This window comes from Neopsephotus bourkii, unplaced genomic scaffold (genome assembly GCF_033783945.1).
Source record: "Neopsephotus bourkii isolate Nb327-2 ecotype Australia unplaced genomic scaffold, CSIRO-AGI_Nbou_v1 NB_1707, whole genome shotgun sequence".
NCBI classification, from domain to species: Eukaryota; Metazoa; Chordata; class Aves; order Psittaciformes; family Psittacidae; genus Neopsephotus; species Neopsephotus bourkii.
In genome coordinates, this window is record NW_026902181.1 from 4,277,151 (window position 1) to 4,298,190 (window position 21,040).

A 21,040-nucleotide genomic window follows, 5' to 3' on the forward strand; every position below is an offset into this window, starting at 1 on the left:
GAAGAACACAGTACAAGGGGACACACTGTCAGTGAAGGGGTCTCACCCTACAGGCCAGGCTCTGAGCACAACCAGCTCCAGACCCAGCATTTCAAACACCCCCACAAGCCTCCCAGAGCTCCCACCTCCCTCCTGGAGGAGCAGGCGCAGCTTCTCCAGTTCAGTCTGCTCCAACCTGGTGGCTTCTAGCTGGGCCACCTGCTCCTTCAGGGAAGCATAATGGTGTCTGAGCTGCCCAATCTGCTTGAGAGCCTCCACCGTCTCCATGTAGGACTTGCAGGCATTGTGATAGGCACTGCTGGAGCCTGAGGGCAACGCCAGCTCTTGCAAGTGGGACGTGGTCCTGGGATCAGTGTCGAGCGGGATCTCGAATCCCTGGGTTGTTGGCAAGAGAGTCCCTGCTTCCAGGGGGCCTGCCTGGTGAAGCTGTGTGCTGAGCTGCTCCCCTGAGATGGTGGTCTGAGTGACGGTAGACTCTAGCTGTGTCTCCAGGGTGGCGGTCTGGATGCCCGTGGACACTGGCTGTATTGGTTGTGTCCCCAAGATGGTGGTCTGTGCATCCTGAGACACTGCCTGCATCACCACTGTGGTGCTAGCATCCCTCCTCTGATCTGAGGGAACGCCTCCCTGCTGCTTAGGGGCTGTTAGAGATGTCCCAGGATCCTTCAGCCCCACTGAGCTGTCTCTAGATCCCAGCACTGAGCTTGACCCATGTGGGGTGTCCACATCTGAAGTGGGAGACTTGGTGGTGGCAGACTGGTCTCCTTCTTGTCCTCTGGGTCTTCCTCCATCTCCGCCTTGTTCTCCTTTCCTGCCCACCAGGCAATCCTTCAGCACATCCCAGTGCAACATGTTGCTGACCACCTCTGGGTCCGGGTAGAGGCGCAGCCTTTCCTTCACCATTTGCTGGGGAAAGAAGAGATCAAGGGCATGGTGGAGCCCACAGGAGCACTCCCACACACACCCAGCACTGCTGGGGGCCATGCCCTAGTGCAGAGGCACTGCCTGCACTAGTCCCCCAGGGATGCAGCCATCTCCTGTCCTGTAGCAGGATCTGGCGTCCTCATAATCATACCACATCACTGGCCAGAGTCCTTAGGTTCCAGAGGCCTGGCAGCTGGCCGGCAGCATCCTGGAGGTTCCCCTAGAGTGGGGTGAGGAGAGGGACGGCAGTCAGGATGCAGAATCAGGACTGAACAGAAGCATCTGCAAATTAACTTGGGCACCAGACAGATGGACGCTGGGCAGGCTTGTGCCTGGGGGCTGCTGCCGTATTGTACTGGTAGATCTTGACCCTCCTTTCCCAGCACCCGTGGTACTTTAACGGGTGTTCAGTTAAGAATTGCCTTAGGGCCACTTGGGTGGACAAACACAGTCACCTCTGCCAGCAGCTTGAGCTGGAGGCAGTGCTGTCCATTTCTGCCCTCCCCCGGGATCCGGGTTGGGTGGGCTGAGCTCCCATGCTTTCCTCTTGGGGCACCCTTCCCACTGTTCCCTCCCAGTGCCCTTCACACTAGGTGACATCCAAGGCTGGAGGACAGGGTCTGCAAGGAGATGTGGGGTGATGCAGGGAGGGGAGCAAGAGGCCAGCTCCCTCCTGGGGACACCAGCAGCAGCTCACCAAGCCAAGCGCGTCCTGGATCATATGGATTTTTCCTTCTATGCGGGACTGCGCCTTCTTCATCTGGCTAATCTCAAGGAGATCCTGGGAGACAGACTTGTCCTAGGAGAGGAGGGTGGCAGGCATGAGCCCCACGGGAGGGTCCCTGCAGACCGGGAACTTGGTCCCCACCCTGCCCCAATGGAAGCCATCACACGAACCCATGTCAGCAGGGCTGGATCCAGCCCTGCCTGCTCGTGCTGAGCTCTGTGCAGGAGCGCTGAAGGTGATGCCAAGGGCAAAGAGCCACCCCTGGAGGAGGAGGTGCCTCAACGGGGGAGAACCCAAGGGACTGGGGAGAGCCTCTACCTGGGAGCTGCTGTTCTTGTCGGTTTCCACCTTCTCCACCAGCTGTCCCACGTCGGCAGCCACATCAGCTTCGGAGCCGCTGGTGGTGTCCTGCAGCGGGTCCTTCGCAGGCTGCTGCTCCCCCGGGTGCTGGGGCTGCTGCTCCCCCGGCTGCTGGGGCTGCTGCTCCCCTGGCTGCTGGGGCTGCTGCTCCCCCGGCTGCTGGGGCTGCTGCTCCCCCGGCTGCTGGGGCTGCTGCTCCCCCGGCTGCTGGGGCTGCTGCTCCCCCGGCTGCTGGGGCTGCTGCTCCCCCGGCTGCTGGGGCTGCTGCTCCCCTGGCTGCTGGGGCTGCTGCTCCCCTGGCTGCTGGGGCTGCTGCTCCCCCGGCTGCTGGGGCTGCTGCTCCCCTGTCTGCTGGGGCTGCTGCTCCCCCGGCTGCTGGGGCTGCTGCTCCCCCGGCTGCTGGGGCTGCTGCTCCCCTGGCTGCTGGGGCTGCTGCTCCCCCGCCTGCTGGGGCTGCTGCTCCCCTGGCTGCTGGGGCTGCTGCTCCCCTGGCTGCTGGGGCTGCTGCTCCCCCGGCTGCTGGGGCTGCTGCTCCCCCGGCTGCTGGGGCTGCTGCCCCGCGGCCAGGGTCCTTGCCCTGTCCGACTCCACAAGCTGCTCCAAGCCTCGGATGGAGCTGTCCTGCAGGCCCAGGTGCTCCAGGATGGCCTGCAGCAGGTTGCGCAGCGCTCGGAAGTTCACGGCCTCGACATCGGGATCCCCAATGGCGGTGTCCAGCAGCTGGGTCAAGCTGAGCAGAGCCATGGCTGCTACTATGGCCGACAACACGAGTCTGACCTGCTGGCGGTAGGAGAGTCAGTGGGCAGCCAGCAGCCTGCCTCCTGCTCCCTCAGTGATGTGGTGGCCCCTTCCCCGCAGCCTCTGCCCCCTCCAGCCCTACCGCCCCCCCCACCGCCAGCCCCCCTGAGCCCCGTTCCTTGCGCCCCGCGGCCCCGTACCTGCAGCAACTGACCCTGCCCCACGCCCTGCTCTCTTTACCCACCGCCCGCTCCTCGACGCCCATTGTCCGAGCCCGTTCTGAACTCACAGAGGGCGGCGCTGATGAAAACACCCGTTGCCAGGCGACACGCCGCGGCCCTCTCCAGTCCCGCAGCTCGGGCGCACGGGTGACGGTCCCGGGACCGACCCCGCTTCCGCCAGCCCCTGCCCAGGGAACCGGAGCGCCCCGGGAAGGCGAGCTGTCCTGCCGAGGAGGGCAGAACTATGTGGCAGAAGCAGGACAGGTTTTACTGTCTCCCTTAGACGTGGCAATACTGGGGGGAAGGCTGCTGCTGACAGCATCACCACACAGATTTTGAGCATCCCGCTCCAGAGCAAAGAGCTGCACAAGCAGGAAAAAGCAGCACAGACAGACACAAGCTTCCACACAACCCGAGCAAGGAGAGGACTCCAAAACATCTTGGAAGCAGAGTCACCCATCAGACAAGTACTGACAAAAAGAATCCTCAAGAACATCTTTTCCTGAAGAAACCTCCATGTCCGACCATGCCAGAGAACCGACACCTCCCTCCTGCGGTGAGGCACTCGGAGAATGAGGGTGGGGAAGCCGGAGGCAGAACTTAACAAACCTTGCTCTTGTTAAAGAGAGGAGAGATTCATTTTCAGTCATTAAAGAGAGATTTGCCCTTGTAGTCTTCTTTCCTGAGCTGGGAGGATTGAATTCCAAGAGGGAGTAGGCATGAAGAGATGGGGACAAGATGCACCAGGGCAGGAAGCTCACCCTCTTATCCTATGCATCCTACACCTTCACTTCAGGAACTGGCAGACCTTTAGGCTCAGGAGCTCCACAGACACAGCCAGGGACTAGTCGTGCTTTCTAGACAGCCCTCGGGGCTGGCAGGAGCTGCAAGACCCCTAAACCAGCATGGGGCCACCTCAGCAACGTCAGACAGCAGCAGCAAGGGAAGGACCTTGGGGCAGAAGGGAAAGAACTGAGGTTCAATGCTGACAGAGTGGCAACCAAGGCCCACGCTGTGTCAGGCCAGGCGGATGCTGTGTCCTTGCGTCCACCAGCCCCAATCCACCATCTCCCCACAACCTTTGGGACCCAGTGAATGCAGGGTGCCAGATTTCCTAAAGCAGGTAGGGATTTTGAGTCACGTCTTGGCTTCAGGTTAGCCAACTGCGTCTGGCTTCTAGTCAGGGTAAGGTGTGAAGCGAAGCCTGAGGAGAACTCAGGTTGCGGTGCTGACTATGGGGCAGGTGCTGACTATGACCCAGGGGACACCGGCTCAACCCTCTGGTCACTGGGGCTGCAATTCCACAGTTAAGACCCAAGCACAGCCTAGTAAAAGCAAGCCCAAGTGGTGCAATAGCAGGCAACAAGCCCTGACCTTACTTCTGGCAGGTCTGCCAAGCAGCTGGGAGAAAAGAGCAGTGCTGCTCACATCTTGAACACTGTCTTCCAGGATGAAAAGCATGGTCCAGTATTAGCTCAGAACAAGGGGCCTGAACACATCTGCAAGAACTTCATGCACTCCAGTGGATGCATTCCATAATCCTCTCAGCATAGGACTCTGCTCCTGCAACAGGCTGAATAGCCATGCTATGCTCAGAGTACAGCCAAGACTTGTTCCTAGTACTTGGAAACACAGGAAACCCATCCACAGCCTTCAGACCTCACCCAGCGCGGTGCATCCCTCGGGGGGTCCCTAATGAAGGGACTCTTCATTAGGGACTGTAGCGACAGGACAAGGGGTAATGGGTTAAAACTTAAACAGGGGAAGTTTAGATTGGATCTAAGGAGGAAATACTTTCCTGTTAGGGTGGTGAGGCACTGCAATAGTTTGCCCAAGGAGGTTGTGAATGCTCCATCCCTGGCAGTGTTCAAGTCCAGGTTGGATGAGGCCTTGGGTGATATGGTTTAGAGCGAGGTGTCCCTGCCCATGGCAGGGGGGTTGGAACTTGATGATCTTAAGGTACTTTCCAACCCTAACCATTCTATGATTCTGTGATTCTATGATAGGTGGACCCCTCGGTGGATAAAGAACTGGCTGGATGGCTGCACACAAAGAGTTGTGGTCAATGGCTCAATGTCCAGCTGGAGACCAGTAATGAGTGGTGTCCCTCAGGGATCAGTGTTGGGACCGGTCTTAGTTAGGGTTGGAAAGGACCTTAAGATCATCAAGTTCCAACCCCCCCAGCCATGGGCAGAGAGCCCCTGTGTCTCCCGATGCCTGATGGGAGCAGGAAATAAAGCTTAGGAATACAGTGATCTAACAAAATGTTTATCAGGTGCCACTACTGCTCCTACCCAAGCTGTAGGTAGTTAGGGTCTGGCGATGGGAAGATGTCGCGCTGTACGGAAAGATAAGACCCCCCTCCGCGTAGCCAATAGGGCCTAGCCTAGGTCGTAAGCAGACGGACGTGACGTTGTAAACCCAGGCTATATAACACCGTGTTACTCGCCAAGAAACGCCATTTGCCATCCACCACATTGGTGTCCGTGAGCTGATGGCCCGAGCAGGCTGGGATTGGTCGCCGTGCCGTTCCTGAACCAGGTCGCCATGCCAACGAAGGCAACACCAAGCGGTGCCTCAACAGACCATGCCGAGATGGTACACATCCTCTTCTCAAGCCCTGTTGAGGTCCAGGTGGGTATAAGGGACTTACACAAACAGAGCAGTTGCGACCTTACACTGGCACTTACATGCTACCATGAAGGCTGTGCCTGTCACAGGCACCGGTTCAGCACTGTGGCATTTGGTTAATACAGCCTCGTGCATTTAGCACAAACCTCTGTCTCATCTCCTGATCCTCTGCAGTAGTTCACCTCGTCACAGGCACCTACAGGTATCCCACAGATACCTGTACTGGCATTCCTCTCACCTAACTTCAGGTAACTGCTGTGTATGTTTCTACATCTAAGCTTGATATCAGGGCTTCCAGGACACTTGAGGGGTCTACAGTCAGGGACTGAAGACTGTTGGTTGCATGGTCCACACAGGCAGTGAAGTCAACAGCACAGTCCCTTAACAACCACATATGGTCAGATGACTACAGTCCTTTGGCTACAATGGGACACAGTGTTAAGCTTTTATTCTGTAGACTTCTGAAGCCAGGGGAGTTGAATCCAGGCCTCAGAAGTCCACACACCATTATTTCTGGTGGGAGTTAGCTCTCCTATGCAATTTGAGGCACCAAAACATGGCTGGCCCCAGCTAAGTGGTGCCATGGCTCATGGATGAATTGTGTGCTAGGTATGATCTAAGTTGGAGGCCAGAAGCATTACAGCCACACGTGTTGCCTTCCTTGTCATAAATAGCAAGGAAGCCAACTGTAGCATGAAGCCCTGAAGCCCCTTCCTACCCTGTGCTCTTTACCAATGCCACTGCAATACTCACAATCAGAAAGCAAGGGCAACAATATGGACAAGTTTCCTGCTTTTAGCAGGGAGTTGAGCTGTCCCTCACCGTGTGCTGCTGCCACCAGCCTTCCCAGCCAGGTGCCAATTTGCTATCACCTTCAGCAGCAATTGAGCATCCTCCTCCTCCTGCGGCACTGCGCAGCTTCCCCAGCCCCACTGTGGGGCCACAGGCTCCCCTAGCAGGGGCCATGGGGGCCACACAGGACTCGTGGAGATGCCAGGGGGAGCGCAGCAGCTCAGGTTGCTCCGACCCTGGGGATGAGGAGCAGTGGGGTGGCCAGGGGCATTTTCAGCTCCTTCAGTGACATGTGGCCACAGGACAAGGGCAGATCCCAAGCCAGGGTCCCCCCACTAAGGCCACACAGGCACTTTGCCGAACATCACCATTTATTACTATCGCTAGGAGCTACTTCCTCGCCTGCTGGGGTGGATTCTGCCAGTGACCCCCAGTCCTTCCCGGCCGCCGGGTTGCTGCATCCATCCTACGAGGCTGTAGGGGTGGGTGGGGCCGGTGTACTTGGAGAAGGTGGCTGTGGGATGAGGCCGACCTCTGCTCCAGTGGGCCAGTGGTGCCTGGGGCTGAGGAGCAGGGGTCAGTCCTGCGGCTGTCCTGGCCCAACAGCTCTATCTTGTCGTGCTGGGGAGGAGAGAATGGGTTGGCTAAAGCATAAGGCTCAATTCAGCATCCCCAAGCAACCCTCTATACCTATACCCATCTCTCCTGCTGAAGCCGTGGCATGGATCCTCCCCAGATGCTCAGCATCACCCTCCCAAGCTCAGTCACCCCCGCCAGATCCCTTCTTTCTTCATCCCTACCTTGCTGGGGAGCAGCGTGGAGGGCTGGAGTGTCTGTGGGGCACTGGGCTGGAGAAGCTGGAGGTGCAGGCTGCGCTGCAGCGGGTGTGTGAGGGTATGCTGGCCCCCAGACTGCCGTGGCAAGGCGGGGTACCTGCATGCAGCCATCCGCTCCCTGCAGGATAGGGTATGGGAACACTCAGCACCCAGCACGCAACTCAGCACATGTGGCTTCAGCGCCACTGAGAGAGAGATGGGGCAGCACAGTGGGGAGGCTGCTAAACCCCCAGGCCTGGGGCAAGCACAGCTGAGCCTCTGTGTCACATCTCTGCTCCCCTGCCCTGCCCAGGGAGCAGAGCCCTTTCCCCAGCTCAGGGAAGGACTCTCCCTCGCTGGGGCAGGGCCATCCTGCAGCCCAGGGATGGGGATGGGTCCCATGTCCCCTACCTGTGGGTATGCTCCGTCTTTAGAACAGGGTGGGGTTGTCCAGTGATGTGAGGGACCAGCGGTGGAAGTGGTTGGATGGGCGGGATAGGCCTGGGGAGGGCAAGAGCCGTCAGTAGGTGACAGGAGACAAATGACTCACCCTGGCTCGTGGCAGCACCCCAAACCCCATAGGCTTGTACCTCACGGCATTCCCTGCCTGCTGCCCTAAGGGAGAGCTCCTAATCCTCCCGCTGACGGGCAGGCCTGTGGAAGGTGCTGGGCAGGATCGGACCCTCATAGGCAGACACCCCGAACCCCATGCCTGGTCTGGAGCATCACCAGCACCCATCTCCCCCCGTCCCACCCATGCAGACTCGTAATGCGCCTGTGTTGTGTGCTACTCACGAGCCAGGCACCCGCATGTTGAGTTGCTTGTCACAAGACAGGCACTGGAAATCTGCCAGCAGCTGCCTGGGGAGGGAAGAAAGGGTTGGGTGAGTTGGGAAACTTGTTTTCGAGCCTGGCTTATCCCCCCCAACACCAACAAGGTCCCAGCCTGCTGGCTGGTTACAGAAGAAAGTGGATAGGATGAGGGAGAGTGGTTGGTTGTGGGCTCCCTCCTGGGAAAAAGCTCCACCTCATCTTAGGCACAGGAGAATCCACAGAGGGGAGTGCCCAAAAACCTCCAATGCTGTGGGAACCACTGCCACAGGCACCCAGAGCACCATGGGAACAGGGGATGCAGGCAAGGACAAAGTGGGAACAAGGCGAGCGCTGTCCCTATTGCACTCACTTCCTAATCCCAGCTGCATCGTCAGCTTCCATTGGTGGTGCCCTTTCCTTGAGCTGCTTGAGGCTGCTCTTCCAGTGTTCATCCAGCTGCTGCTGGAACAGCCCCAGCTCCAGGCGATCCAGCTGCAGACAGACACAGTCCCTCAGACAGCGGCTCCAGGATGGGACACTGCATCCCCAGAGAAAAGCCAGGAGCAGGAATCCTCAAAAGGATGCTGCCTTGGGCCACCAAGCCCCGAAGGTGCCATTTTTACGCCGTGGTGATGAGCCGCCACTCACCTTGGAGGCCATCTCCTCCCGCAGCTGCTGCTGGACCTCGTGCAGCCCCTGCTCCTGGCCTGTCAGCCGGCTCAGCACCTCCTGGTTTCTCTCCTTCAGCAGCTCCAGGCTCGCCTCAAATTGGGCGCGGCTGACTTTGCTTTCCAAGGCGTCTTTGTCTGCTTTCTAGCAACAGGGAAAGGCAGGAGAATGGTGGGGAAAGGATGGAGGTGCAACAGCCAGGGTCAGCTCATTGCAGGGGGAGAGGCAAAAGCACTCCAGCAGGACCACAGCTGTGTAGTCCCACTCACCCCATCACCCCCGTGGGGTCAGTCCCACCAGCCCAAGGGACATGTGGGGAGACAGAGGGACTTGCAGCTGGGCTAGGAATCCTCCCTCCCTCAGGCCAGCTCTGCACACCAAGCTCCCAGGGGACAAGGGGCATTTGTCACCCTGCCCAGGACCCCCTTAGGCCCCTTGAGGTTGTACCTCATCCATTCCGAGCTCCAGGTCCTCCTTGTCTGCCTTCTCCTTCTCCAGCCTCTCCAAGGACTGGAACAGACCCTTCCAAAACAGAAAGCATCCCATGACATTGTGGCAGGAGCACCCCTGCTTCTCCCTCCATACCGAATCCTCTGGAAAAGGTACTTTTAATCTCCACAGGGCAAATCACTTATGGTCCCCAGCCTGGGCTCTGCCTGGAGGATGCTCCAACCCCACGGGGGTTTCAGCCATCTACCTCGATATCTTTCCGCTGCTGGCGACTGTCATCCAGAAGGCTCCCCGTGACAGAGTTGAGCTTTTCATACTCCCCTTGCATCTGCAGGATGGCAGCCTGCATGCGCTTCAGCACCTCCTCGTCCTGCTCCAGGGAGGAAAATAACAAGGTAGTGCCACGGAAGGTGGGGTGGCTGCCCCACGGGGACAGACCTGGCCTACTGGGCCAGTGGCCATAGGCTCTCAGTGCCAGCAGGACATCTGCAGCATGGCTTGAATCTCCCTCTGTGCTGCAGACTTTACAAGACAATATGGGGGGGAGCAAGGAACTCCCCCACATAGCCCCGAAGCACAAGCAGCCGGGCATGGTTCTGGCAGCCCCCTCCCAAGTCCCCCATGCTGCCATCTCCCTACCTGGCTCTTCCCTGGCAGCTGCCTCACCAACTCGCCCCTCTTCTTGCTCGACATGAGGGAGTCCACCAGCCCCCGCAGCTTCTCGTAGCACTGCAGCAGCTTCCCCAAACGCATGCTGGTGTCGCTGCTGCACGTGGGGCATACTGCCTCCTCCTGCCCATATTTGGCCTCAGCTCTTCCAGCTGCAAGGAGAAGAGGCCTAATGGGACAGTGGCATGTGCCTGAGGCTGGGCAACAATGTGTTGATGTCCCGCTTTACCTCCTGCATTTTGGACCTGGACAGCGAGACAGGGGTACAGGCAGGCTTAGTCTTCATAAGCTTAGTTGCTCAGGGGGCATCCCTCACCCCCCAGCACGGGATGCTCCCAGCCCTCCTGGGCTCCCTTGCATCCCCACAGGGAACAAAACCCTCTCCTGTCCTCTTACCCCAATGGCGGGCTGAGTTGGTTGCTGAGGTCCATTTGCCAGCTGTCTCTGGCCGCCTCCAGTTTGCCAAGGGCACTCTCCAGTATCCTGATCTGGGAATGGCAGTGGGGGCAGAGTCAGGGCACGGCCCGTGTCATCCCAGCACAGGGGCTCTTCAGCTGCCTCCTCTGCCCAACTCTCCCAGCATGCCCGCATCCCCCTCAGGGACTTCTTACCTTTCCCTTCTCGCCCTGCAGGTCACTGGCCAGGCCCTGCAGGTCACTGGCCAAGCCCTGCAGGGATGACACCTGGCCCTGGAGATCAGCCAGCATGTTGGCAGCGCTCTCCTGGCCTAGAAGAACACAGTACAAGGGGACACACTGTCAGTGAAGGGGTCTCACCCTACAGGCCAGGCTCTGAGCACAACCAGCTCCAGACCCAGCATTTCAAACACCCCCACAAGCCTCCCAGAGCTCCCACCTCCCTCCTGGAGGAGCAGGCGCAGCTTCTCCAGTTCAGTCTGCTCCAACCTGGTGGCTTCTAGCTGGGCCACCTGCTCCTTCAGGGAAGCATAATGGTGTCTGAGCTGCCCAATCTGCTTGAGAGCCTCCACCGTCTCCATGTAGGACTTGCAGGCATTGTGATAGGCACTGCTGGAGCCTGAGGGCAACGCCAGCTCTTGCAAGTGGGACGTGGTCCTGGGATCAGTGTCGAGCGGGATCTCGAATCCCTGGGTTGTTGGCAAGAGAGTCCCTGCTTCCAGGGGGCCTGCCTGGTGAAGCTGTGTGCTGAGCTGCTCCCCTGAGATGGTGGTCTGAGTGACGGTAGACTCTAGCTGTGTCTCCAGGGTGGCGGTCTGGATGCCCGTGGACACTGGCTGTATTGGTTGTGTCCCCAAGATGGTGGTCTGTGCATCCTGAGACACTGCCTGCATCACCACTGTGGTGCTAGCATCCCTCCTCTGATCTGAGGGAACGCCTCCCTGCTGCTTAGGGGCTGTTAGAGATGTCCCAGGATCCTTCAGCCCCACTGAGCTGTCTCTAGATCCCAGCACTGAGCTTGACCCATGTGGGGTGTCCACATCTGAAGTGGGAGACTTGGTGGTGGCAGACTGGTCTCCTTCTTGTCCTCTGGGTCTTCCTCCATCTCCGCCTTGTTCTCCTTTCCTGCCCACCAGGCAATCCTTCAGCACATCCCAGTGCAACATGTTGCTGACCACCTCTGGGTCCGGGTAGAGGCGCAGCCTTTCCTTCACCATTTGCTGGGGAAAGAAGAGATCAAGGGCATGGTGGAGCCCACAGGAGCACTCCCACACACACCCAGCACTGCTGGGGGCCATGCCCTAGTGCAGAGGCACTGCCTGCACTAGTCCCCCAGGGATGCAGCCATCTCCTGTCCTGTAGCAGGATCTGGCGTCCTCATAATCATACCACATCACTGGCCAGAGTCCTTAGGTTCCAGAGGCCTGGCAGCTGGCCGGCAGCATCCTGGAGGTTCCCCTAGAGTGGGGTGAGGAGAGGGACGGCAGTCAGGATGCAGAATCAGGACTGAACAGAAGCATCTGCAAATTAACTTGGGCACCAGACAGATGGACGCTGGGCAGGCTTGTGCCTGGGGGCTGCTGCCGTATTGTACTGGTAGATCTTGACCCTCCTTTCCCAGCACCCGTGGTACTTTAACGGGTGTTCAGTTAAGAATTGCCTTAGGGCCACTTGGGTGGACAAACACAGTCACCTCTGCCAGCAGCTTGAGCTGGAGGCAGTGCTGTCCATTTCTGCCCTCCCCCGGGATCCGGGTTGGGTGGGCTGAGCTCCCATGCTTTCCTCTTGGGGCACCCTTCCCACTGTTCCCTCCCAGTGCCCTTCACACTAGGTGACATCCAAGGCTGGAGGACAGGGTCTGCAAGGAGATGTGGGGTGATGCAGGGAGGGGAGCAAGAGGCCAGCTCCCTCCTGGGGACACCAGCAGCAGCTCACCAAGCCAAGCGCGTCCTGGATCATATGGATTTTTCCTTCTATGCGGGACTGCGCCTTCTTCATCTGGCTAATCTCAAGGAGATCCTGGGAGACAGACTTGTCCTAGGAGAGGAGGGTGGCAGGCATGAGCCCCACGGGAGGGTCCCTGCAGACCGGGAACTTGGTCCCCACCCTGCCCCAATGGAAGCCATCACACGAACCCATGTCAGCAGGGCTGGATCCAGCCCTGCCTGCTCGTGCTGAGCTCTGTGCAGGAGCGCTGAAGGTGATGCCAAGGGCAAAGAGCCACCCCTGGAGGAGGAGGTGCCTCAACGGGGGAGAACCCAAGGGACTGGGGAGAGCCTCTACCTGGGAGCTGCTGTTCTTGTCGGTTTCCACCTTCTCCACCAGCTGTCCCACGTCGGCAGCCACATCAGCTTCGGAGCCGCTGGTGGTGTCCTGCAGCGGGTCCTTCGCAGGCTGCTGCTCCCCCGGGTGCTGGGGCTGCTGCTCCCCCGGCTGCTGGGGCTGCTGCTCCCCTGGCTGCTGGGGCTGCTGCTCCCCCGGCTGCTGGGGCTGCTGCTCCCCCGGCTGCTGGGGCTGCTGCTCCCCTGGCTGCTGGGGCTGCTGCTCCCCCGGCTGCTGGGGCTGCTGCTCCCCCGGCTGCTGGGGCTGCTGCTCCCCTGGCTGCTGGGGCTGCTGCTCCCCCGCCTGCTGGGGCTGCTGCTCCCCTGGCTGCTGGGGCTGCTGCTCCCCTGGCTGCTGGGGCTGCTGCTCCCCCGGCTGCTGGGGCTGCTGCTCCCCCGGCTGCTGGGGCTGCTGCCCCGCGGCCAGGGTCCTTGCCCTGTCCGACTCCACAAGCTGCTCCAAGCCTCGGATGGAGCTGTCCTGCAGGCCCAGGTGCTCCAGGATGGCCTGCAGCAGGTTGCGCAGCGCTCGGAAGTTCACGGCCTCGACATCGGGATCCCCAATGGCGGTGTCCAGCAGCTGGGTCAAGCTGAGCAGAGCCATGGCTGCTCCTATGGCCGACAACACGAGTCTGACCTGCTGGCGGTAGGAGAGTCAGTGGGCAGCCAGCAGCCTGCCTCCTGCTCCCTCAGTGATGTGGTGGCCCCTTCCCCGCAGCCTCTGCCCCCTCCAGCCCTACCGCCCCCCCCACCGCCAGCCCCCCTGAGCCCCGTTCCTTGCGCCCCGCGGCCCCGTACCTGCAGCAACTGACCCTGCCCCACGCCCTGCTCTCTTTACCCACCGCCCGCTCCTCGACGCCCATTGTCCGAGCCCGTTCTGAACTCACAGAGGGCGGCGCTGATGAAAACACCCGTTGCCAGGCGACACGCCGCGGCCCTCTCCAGTCCCGCAGCTCGGGCGCACGGGTGACGGTCCCGGGACCGACCCCGCTTCCGCCAGCCCCTGCCCAGGGAACCGGAGCGCCCCGGGAAGGCGAGCTGTCCTGCCGAGGAGGGCAGAACTATGTGGCAGAAGCAGGACAGGTTTTACTGTCTCCCTTAGACGTGGCAATACTGGGGGGAAGGCTGCTGCTGACAGCATCACCACACAGATTTTGAGCATCCCGCTCCAGAGCAAAGAGCTGCACAAGCAGGAAAAAGCAGCACAGACAGACACAAGCTTCCACACAACCCGAGCAAGGAGAGGACTCCAAAACATCTTGGAAGCAGAGTCACCCATCAGACAAGTACTGACAAAAAGAATCCTCAAGAACATCTTTTCCTGAAGAAACCTCCATGTCCGACCATGCCAGAGAACCGACACCTCCCTCCTGCGGTGAGGCACTCGGAGAATGAGGGTGGGGAAGCCGGAGGCAGAACTTAACAAACCTTGCTCTTGTTAAAGAGAGGAGAGATTCATTTTCAGTCATTAAAGAGAGATTTGCCCTTGTAGTCTTCTTTCCTGAGCTGGGAGGATTGAATTCCAAGAGGGAGTAGGCATGAAGAGATGGGGACAAGATGCACCAGGGCAGGAAGCTCACCCTCTTATCCTATGCATCCTACACCTTCACTTCAGGAACTGGCAGACCTTTAGGCTCAGGAGCTCCACAGACACAGCCAGGGACTAGTCGTGCTTTCTAGACAGCCCTCGGGGCTGGCAGGAGCTGCAAGACCCCTAAACCAGCATGGGGCCACCTCAGCAACGTCAGACAGCAGCAGCAAGGGAAGGACCTTGGGGCAGAAGGGAAAGAACTGAGGTTCAATGCTGACAGAGTGGCAACCAAGGCCCACGCTGTGTCAGGCCAGGCGGATGCTGTGTCCTTGCGTCCACCAGCCCCAATCCACCATCTCCCCACAACCTTTGGGACCCAGTGAATGCAGGGTGCCAGATTTCCTAAAGCAGGTAGGGATTTTGAGTCACGTCTTGGCTTCAGGTTAGCCAACTGCGTCTGGCTTCTAGTCAGGGTAAGGTGTGAAGCGAAGCCTGAGGAGAACTCAGGTTGCGGTGCTGACTATGGGGCAGGTGCTGACTATGACCCAGGGGACACCGGCTCAACCCTCTGGTCACTGGGGCTGCAATTCCACAGTTAAGACCCAAGCACAGCCTAGTAAAAGCAAGCCCAAGTGGTGCAATAGCAGGCAACAAGCCCTGACCTTACTTCTGGCAGGTCTGCCAAGCAGCTGGGAGAAAAGAGCAGTGCTGCTCACATCTTGAACACTGTCTTCCAGGATGAAAAGCATGGTCCAGTATTAGCTCAGAACAAGGGGCCTGAACACATCTGCAAGAACTTCATGCACTCCAGTGGATGCATTCCATAATCCTCTCAGCATAGGACTCTGCTCCTGCAACAGGCTGAATAGCCATGCTATGCTCAGAGTACAGCCAAGACTTGTTCCTAGTACTTGGAAACACAGGAAACCCATCCACAGCCTTCAGACCTCACCCAGCGCGGTGCATCCCTCGGGGGATTTGGCTCCGAGGTTTGATCCCTGTTGTAGCTGGAGATGACCCACCCGTCCCGGGCTTCTGTGTACCCTCCCCAGCTATGAGGCAGGACACTGGTGCAAGGTACATTTGTTCGCCTACTGCTCAGGGCTGGCCTTGCTCACTTGCTGCCAGCCCCCTGGCACCCATGTATGCATTTTACACTCTGAAATTCAGAGAAGGGTGTGGGGAGAAGCAAAAGGCCCTGCTAGGGCAGCCTGTCACTCTTTGGAAGCAAGTGCCTCCAGCAGGCTTTATCCCCTACCTCATCAGGCTGTAACATGGTACATGTTTACTTGAGCGTGCTTGTGTTCCTCATCAAGGGAAGGATCATAGCTGGAGAATTTCTCTTTTTATCATCCTGGAGACAGCCCTTCACAAGCCCCTTGTGCTGCTTTCTCAAGTGTCCGTCCAGCCAAGGCTTAGTGCCACACAACAAGGGAGCAAGCCCTGAGTCCTGCTTTCCTGAAAAAGGCTGCCAAGTGACTCTGGTTACAGCAACAGCCCCGCATGACAGACACAGCGGCTGTTCAGAAGGGACAAGCTTCACAGGAAGCACCAAACCTTAACATCCTATGCTTTGGTGGCAGGGCCAGTGTCTGTGTTTTGGAGAGCACACCTGCAGATGTTCTTCCAGCTCCCCTTTCCCACAAAGACTCTTGCCGCAACTGAGGAGCCCCAGGCAACTCCAGAAACAGAGCCTGGCTTTACAGCACAGTGTTCAAATGAGGACCAAGACCCTCAGGTGCCTTGCCCCTGTAGAACAAGAATGATGCAAAGCTCACAAAACAAAAAGGCCAGCACATAAACTAGCATCCGTGGCCTGGCTGGGAGACACATACGAGCTTGTTTCCAGTGCCCTGATACGACAGACTGAGTAGCCCTGTGAACAGGTTGCCTTAAGCTGCCCTTTCGGGATGTTCCACCAACTTAGTTTGGATGAAAACCCTTGCTTTGCTGTGCAAGAGTGGAGAGGGCACTCAGCCAGCAAGGGGCTGCTTCGCTCTGCCTGCAGCAAACCGTCTGGCCGGCCGTGCAGCACGTGAAGGGAAGTGCTCCCTTCTGTGCTCTCAGGCAAGTCACTCAGAAACAGGAACACGGAGTTTGTCTCCTCTTGCTGCCTCCCCGCGGCAAGGAGCGGTCTCGATTCCCTTCTCAACACGCCAGCCCCTGGTTTAGCGCTGCAATAGGCCAATTCCATTAACTTGGAATAGAAACACAGCCCCAGACTGCTCACAACACAAGCAACTGGGGTCAAAAACCTCCCAAACAAGAACACCACAGCTCCAGAGATGTCAGCAAGGGGAGGGGGGCTCAGGGTGCAGCAGCAAAGGATCTCCCAGGGCACCGGGAGACCCCCATGGTAGGAGAGACTGGGCACAGCACAACATTCAAGGAGAAAAAGAGCAAGAAGCGGAAAGTCTGCCTGCTGAAGCTTCTCAGACAAGGAGCATCACCCAGACAGCCTCCAGGGGCAAAATGAAGCGAGTGCTCGGATTTCTAGGGCGGGGAGTTCACAGGAAGATGGCTACAAGGGCTGAGGTCTTTGGTGTTGGTCCCCTCCCAGCTCAGACCCAGCTGGACCTAGTCCTGCAAATGCAGTTAGTACCGGGGATGGAGTTAAGCACCTCGATGCCTGTGCTCACGCATAGGTGCTCGAGAGTCCTTTGCTGGCTCCCAGTTACCCCAGTGCAGGTGACACTGGGGGAATCCCACATCTTGCAGGCTGTTAGCACCCATTTTTCCCCTGCACAATTCCCCCCAGGTAAAACATCCACGGGGTGGGGGGTGGCTCCATGGGGACTAAGGTGTCTGGGGAGTGCAGTGGGGTGGGTGGGGTCTGCTGCTGGGGAGAGGGACAGGTTTGGGGGGTCCCCCTTGCCCCATGTGGGGAGAAGATCCCCAGGAGAGCAGAATTTCCACAGGGCACCCCAGGGACACAGCACAGTGGGGGTACGGTGATGCTCCCCAGATGCCTTTGTCCTCACAGTCTGCCTCTGTGGTTCTCCTCGGGGTTTCTCACATGGGAGGTGCCACTGCCTTCATGTCTATCCCCCCACTCCGTGTTGTTTCATTGCCCCAAATGCCCAGCTGTGACACCCTGAGTGCCCCCTGCTACCCCCACTGCTTCCAGTCACTGCCCGGTACCTCTCCACTCCAGACAGAACTTGTATTGGGGTTCAGCATGCAGTGGGGCTTTATCCTCTCTGATGGGGAGGGATGGGGTGGCAGAAGGGGGCTGGGGAAAGCAGCCCCAGGCCCTGAGGGTGGAAGAAGGGAAAGGAGGAATGTGTGTCCCCCAGGTTAGGGCTAGAGAGGTGGTTCTGGTGGTTTGCTCCAGAGGGGGGAAGCAGCGGGGTCGGAGCAGCCTTCTTTCCAGCGGCGCTGGAAGAGGGACAAGAGGGTGACAAAGAGGGTTTTCCCCCGAGGAGAGAAGGAAAGCAGCTGGGGGATGCTCACACCTCCACAGGACCCCATTGCCAGGTGGTGGCCCACAGCCTCCTCCTGTCCCGGAGCACCCTGCTTTCAGCAGTGCTCACCTTCCAGGTCAAACGGGTTGCTCTTATTTTCTCCTCAGCTCCCACTAGGGTAGAGGAAACTTTTCCCATTAATCTCAGAAGGCACTTGATTAGACATAATGTGCATTTTTGCACAGAAGCTGGTTTTGGCCCCAGGCTGGCTGCATTAGGAATTAGCACCATGACTTCCATGTTTTGTAAAAATTACCAATGAAAGGCATAGAGGGTCTTTGGGGTTTCTTTGTCTGATGTGCACTGCATAAATGGCTGAGTATTATCACAAGTACAACACAGAAACTCTACTTATAACTTTTATCGTGCTGGTTTTAATTCTTGATGGTGGTTAAGTTGCTGGCCGTGAACTGAAGTTCATTTCCAGAGTGTCCCCCAAGCCCATTCTTTTGCTGGGTGTCCAGGGTTTAAGCATGTGATTTTAAGCACTGATAGACGAGCAGGATCCATTCTGTTCTCTTCAGGGGGGTTTGGATCAGGCCCTGCTTCAAAGGGAAGGGAAGGAAAATCCCAGTGTCCGCTCCCCTTTCTTGAATGCCTCCCTGTGTTTCCTCAGGGAAGCATGTAGAAATCTGCCTTGCCATTTCTCCATCTCGTTTCCCCCTGGGCTCTCCTGGCTCTCTCCATCACGGGGAGGCTGCTGCCCTCTCAACTGGAGCTTGGGGAGTGCAGCAGCCAATCGGGCAGCCAGGCAGCAGGGGTATCCTTCATCAGTCTCCCTAAGTATCTTCAGGCTCTGCTAGGAACATCCACATCACTCCTTTTCTCTCTCTGCAATGACCTGAAGCTCCAGCTCTGCAAGCAGCGATCAGTCAGGCATAATGCAATGCAGGGCAGCCCGGAATAATCTGGTTGGCATCCAAGGATGTATATTCACGGAGAGGCTAAGGAGTGTGTCAGCATTTAGTTTCAGTTTAGCTGCACTTTTCCTGCAGCACAGAATCACAAAGTCTCCATCTCCTCCTCTGTACTGGGACTGACTCTGCACTGGACAAAGTTTTCCTCTCTTATTATTGCTGTACCACCATAATCTACCAAGATGTGTGACTGCTTTCATCTAGTTCTTCCTAACTGGCCAGGATCTCCAGCCAGTGGTGGGCTTACATTTTCTATACTTTTCTGTGTTTTGCTTCTGCTTTGCTGTGCTGTGCTAGCTGCGAATCAACCTCCGAGGCAAACCCTGCAGCTTCTAGGGTGTGGCTTTCTCTGATGCTGCATGAATCAGATAAGAAAAAATAGAGCTAAGGAAAGCCTGTCCTTACCTCCTCTAAACTTTCTCGGAGTCTGCATTATATTGAAACTGAACTTAAAGAAGCCTTTGACTTTGTAAACAGATTAAATTCAGTTGTGTTTAAATTAACTGTTTCAGGTTGCATGCATTAATTCACATGCTTGCCCTCCATTTCTCATAGCAATTAGGAAGCAACTAGCAGGATACAGTGCCTGATACAATCTGTCTGACATTTACGATAGCTAAAAGCTGTGCTATGTATGTTTGCAAATTCAACGTGTCCTATGCTCTGTATTTGATGTGTTGGCTGAACAATATAGCAGTATGAAAGAAGGGCTTTTTTCCCTGTGTTTCCCTGCTGCAGAGCAGAAGGAAATTAACATCTTAGTCTCTTTCTTAAAGAGGAAAATATACACATCTTAATATAGTGTTGCTGAAGCAGAACAGGGATGATTGCAGGAACGAGTCAAAAGAGCAATAAAGACCAGTTCTTAGCTGGCAGAAGTGAATCAATAAATTACAAATCTGCTTTTTAGTTTGTGCACAGATTAACCTATTTTAAAATAAGCAACTTTTAGTCTTAAAGTTGAGTCTGCAAAAATGCCAAGAATCTGATGTTTCTAGGGTATCTTTTTCTCCATAAAATAGACAAAATCTATGTTTATCTATAATCTGTAATAAATTTCCTCACTGTTTAGGACAGTAGAAGGAGTTATAATCTACAAAACACAGTCTGTAAACATTTTGATAGCCTTAAAGTGGAGAGTTGGTGGGTTTGGGGGTTGTCTTTTTTTAATTTTTATTTTTATAAATATTCCTGATTATTTCTGTTTTTCTTTTGTAAATAGTTTAGGATTATGCTTTCCACAACAAAGGAAAGTCAGAAATTGCATGTCAGACTCCCAGTCATGCAAAGTAGCATCTTACTGCTTAAGTTGTCCTGCTGGAATCAAGGAGACTACTCAAAGAATATGTGTTTTCTCTCCACCCAACAAAAAGCTCCAGTCCAACCCTCTGCTTGTTACCTGGTGCTTAAGTAATTGAATTGGTAAAAGGTTATAGCAAATATTTTAGGACTACACCCAGACAGTAATTTAATATGATTTATTCAAAATGTACTTGATGTAAGCTTTGGAAAAAAATTTTCTTTTATAAATGTGATTTTTCAGTAATATAATTTCCTTAACATTTATCTGCCTGCACAGATGTAATTATTTAACAAAAAAACTAGTTTTGTGGCTCTTGCCATTTACTGCATTAGAGATGTATTTGGGACTTGTAGGTGCTACCTAATAGAAATGAATAAAAACATGACAATTCTTTCCTGTTAAGGTGGTGAGGCACTGGAATAGGTTGCCCAGGGAGGCTGTGAATGCTCCATCCCTGGCAGTGTTCAAGGCCAGGTTGGACGAGGCCTTGGGTGATATGGTTTAGTGCGAGGTGTCCCTGCCCATGGCAGGGGGGTTGGAATTTGATAATCTTAAGGTCCTTTTCAACCCTAACTATTCTATGATTCTATGACACCAACAGGGAACTTCACGTAAGTGCTCCCCAGGCACGTCAGTGATCAGCAAAAAAGGTTTTGGTTGGGGCTGTTTTTGCTAAGGAAACAAAATTGTCCCATGTTACATGGGAGAACATGAGACATAAAAACATGGGTTGTTATCTGTCCGATACCAGTTTCCTGGTGGTGTGAAGGATGCTGTAGCAAGTAATGCGCAAGGGGAACATTGCTCTGGTTTGTGCCACAGCACCAACCAGACCCTTGTGCCTGGCTGGGGAGGTAGAGAGCAGGAGTGGGACCATGGTACTGACAAGGTCCTTTCTGGGCAAGGACATGGCAGGGAAAGCCAGTTGCATGTGAAACCTGACAGGCATCTGTTTTCCAAACAGTTATTGCTGATGTTTCTTGACAACAGATTATCATCCTCAGAGGTCAGGGTGTGGCAAGGAAAAGCAGGTCTGTTTTTCTCAGACAGGTAGGCTGGCTGCTCACCCAGGGCATGTGATATGTGTTTAAGAAAGCCTGCCAAGTGCAGGAGAAAGAGAAGAATATCAGCATGGTGATGAGGCAGACTCATCTGAACAGGGTGGGGAAAACCACATTGTGAATCCCACATCAAGAAGCTCATATTAAATCCCTTGTTTCCTCTACAGCATGGAAGGCAGGCTTGTTAAAAATAGGCTTGTTTCATAAGCTGCTGTCTC

General features: G+C 56.2%; 3 protein-coding genes across 3 annotated transcripts; all 3 read right to left on the bottom strand.

The window, feature by feature from the left end:
• Positions 1 to 5: 5 nt before the first annotated feature.
• LOC133224585 (uncharacterized) lies at positions 6 to 2,108 on the bottom strand. Its single transcript, XM_061376141.1, has 4 exons — positions 1,970 to 2,108; positions 1,622 to 1,723; positions 1,076 to 1,144; positions 6 to 906 (listed from the first exon to the last, which is right to left on the bottom strand). The coding sequence occupies exons 2-4, from the start codon at positions 1,682 to 1,684 to the stop codon at positions 43 to 45; spliced, it is 996 nt and encodes a 331-aa protein (XP_061232125.1). The 5' UTR covers positions 1,685 to 1,723; positions 1,970 to 2,108; the 3' UTR covers positions 6 to 42.
• Positions 2,109 to 6,783: 4,675 nt separating this feature from the next.
• On the bottom strand, positions 6,784 to 9,932 carry LOC133224743 (glutamine-rich protein 2-like). Its single transcript, XM_061376507.1, has 9 exons — positions 9,780 to 9,932; positions 9,388 to 9,510; positions 9,138 to 9,212; positions 8,670 to 8,834; positions 8,392 to 8,513; positions 8,004 to 8,069; positions 7,620 to 7,709; positions 7,194 to 7,347; positions 6,784 to 7,014 (listed from the first exon to the last, which is right to left on the bottom strand). The coding sequence occupies exons 1-9, from the start codon at positions 9,891 to 9,893 to the stop codon at positions 6,784 to 6,786; spliced, it is 1,140 nt and encodes a 379-aa protein (XP_061232491.1). The 5' UTR covers positions 9,894 to 9,932.
• A 241-nt stretch (positions 9,933 to 10,173) lies between these two features.
• On the bottom strand, positions 10,174 to 12,647 carry LOC133224600 (uncharacterized). Its single transcript, XM_061376165.1, has 6 exons — positions 12,509 to 12,647; positions 12,161 to 12,262; positions 11,615 to 11,683; positions 10,665 to 11,445; positions 10,421 to 10,536; positions 10,174 to 10,297 (listed from the first exon to the last, which is right to left on the bottom strand). Exons 2-6 carry the CDS (start codon positions 12,221 to 12,223, stop codon positions 10,202 to 10,204), a joined length of 1,125 nt encoding a protein of 374 aa, XP_061232149.1. The 5' UTR covers positions 12,224 to 12,262; positions 12,509 to 12,647; the 3' UTR covers positions 10,174 to 10,201.
• Positions 12,648 to 21,040: the final 8,393 nt, after the last annotated feature.

Excerpts from the sequence above, each read along its gene's own strand:
- LOC133224600 (XM_061376165.1), bottom strand. The coding sequence starts at position 12,223 with ATGAAGAAGGCGCAGTCCCGCATAGAAGGAAAAATCCATATGATCCAG. Across the intron at positions 11,446-11,614 it reads GGACTCTGGCCAGTGATGTG|CAAATGGTGAAGGAAAGGCT; the intron begins GTATGATTATGA and ends TTCTTTCCCCAG. Across the intron at positions 10,298-10,420 it reads TGCAGGGCGAGAAGGGAAAG|ATCAGGATACTGGAGAGTGC; the intron begins GTAAGAAGTCCC and ends TGCCATTCCCAG.
- LOC133224743 (XM_061376507.1), bottom strand. The coding sequence starts at position 9,893 with ATGCGTTTGGGGAAGCTGCTGCAGTGCTACGAGAAGCTGCGGGGGCTG. Across the intron at positions 8,070-8,391 it reads GATGCAGCTGGGATTAGGAA|GCAGCTGCTGGCAGATTTCC; the intron begins GTGAGTGCAATA and ends TTCCCTCCCCAG. Across the intron at positions 7,015-7,193 it reads CCACGCTGCTCCCCAGCAAG|CACGACAAGATAGAGCTGTT; the intron begins GTAGGGATGAAG and ends TCTCCTCCCCAG.
- LOC133224585 (XM_061376141.1), bottom strand. The coding sequence starts at position 1,684 with ATGAAGAAGGCGCAGTCCCGCATAGAAGGAAAAATCCATATGATCCAG. Across the intron at positions 1,145-1,621 it reads TCCAGGACGCGCTTGGCTTG|GGGAACCTCCAGGATGCTGC; the intron begins GTGAGCTGCTGC and ends ACCCCACTCTAG. Across the intron at positions 907-1,075 it reads GGACTCTGGCCAGTGATGTG|CAAATGGTGAAGGAAAGGCT; the intron begins GTATGATTATGA and ends TTCTTTCCCCAG.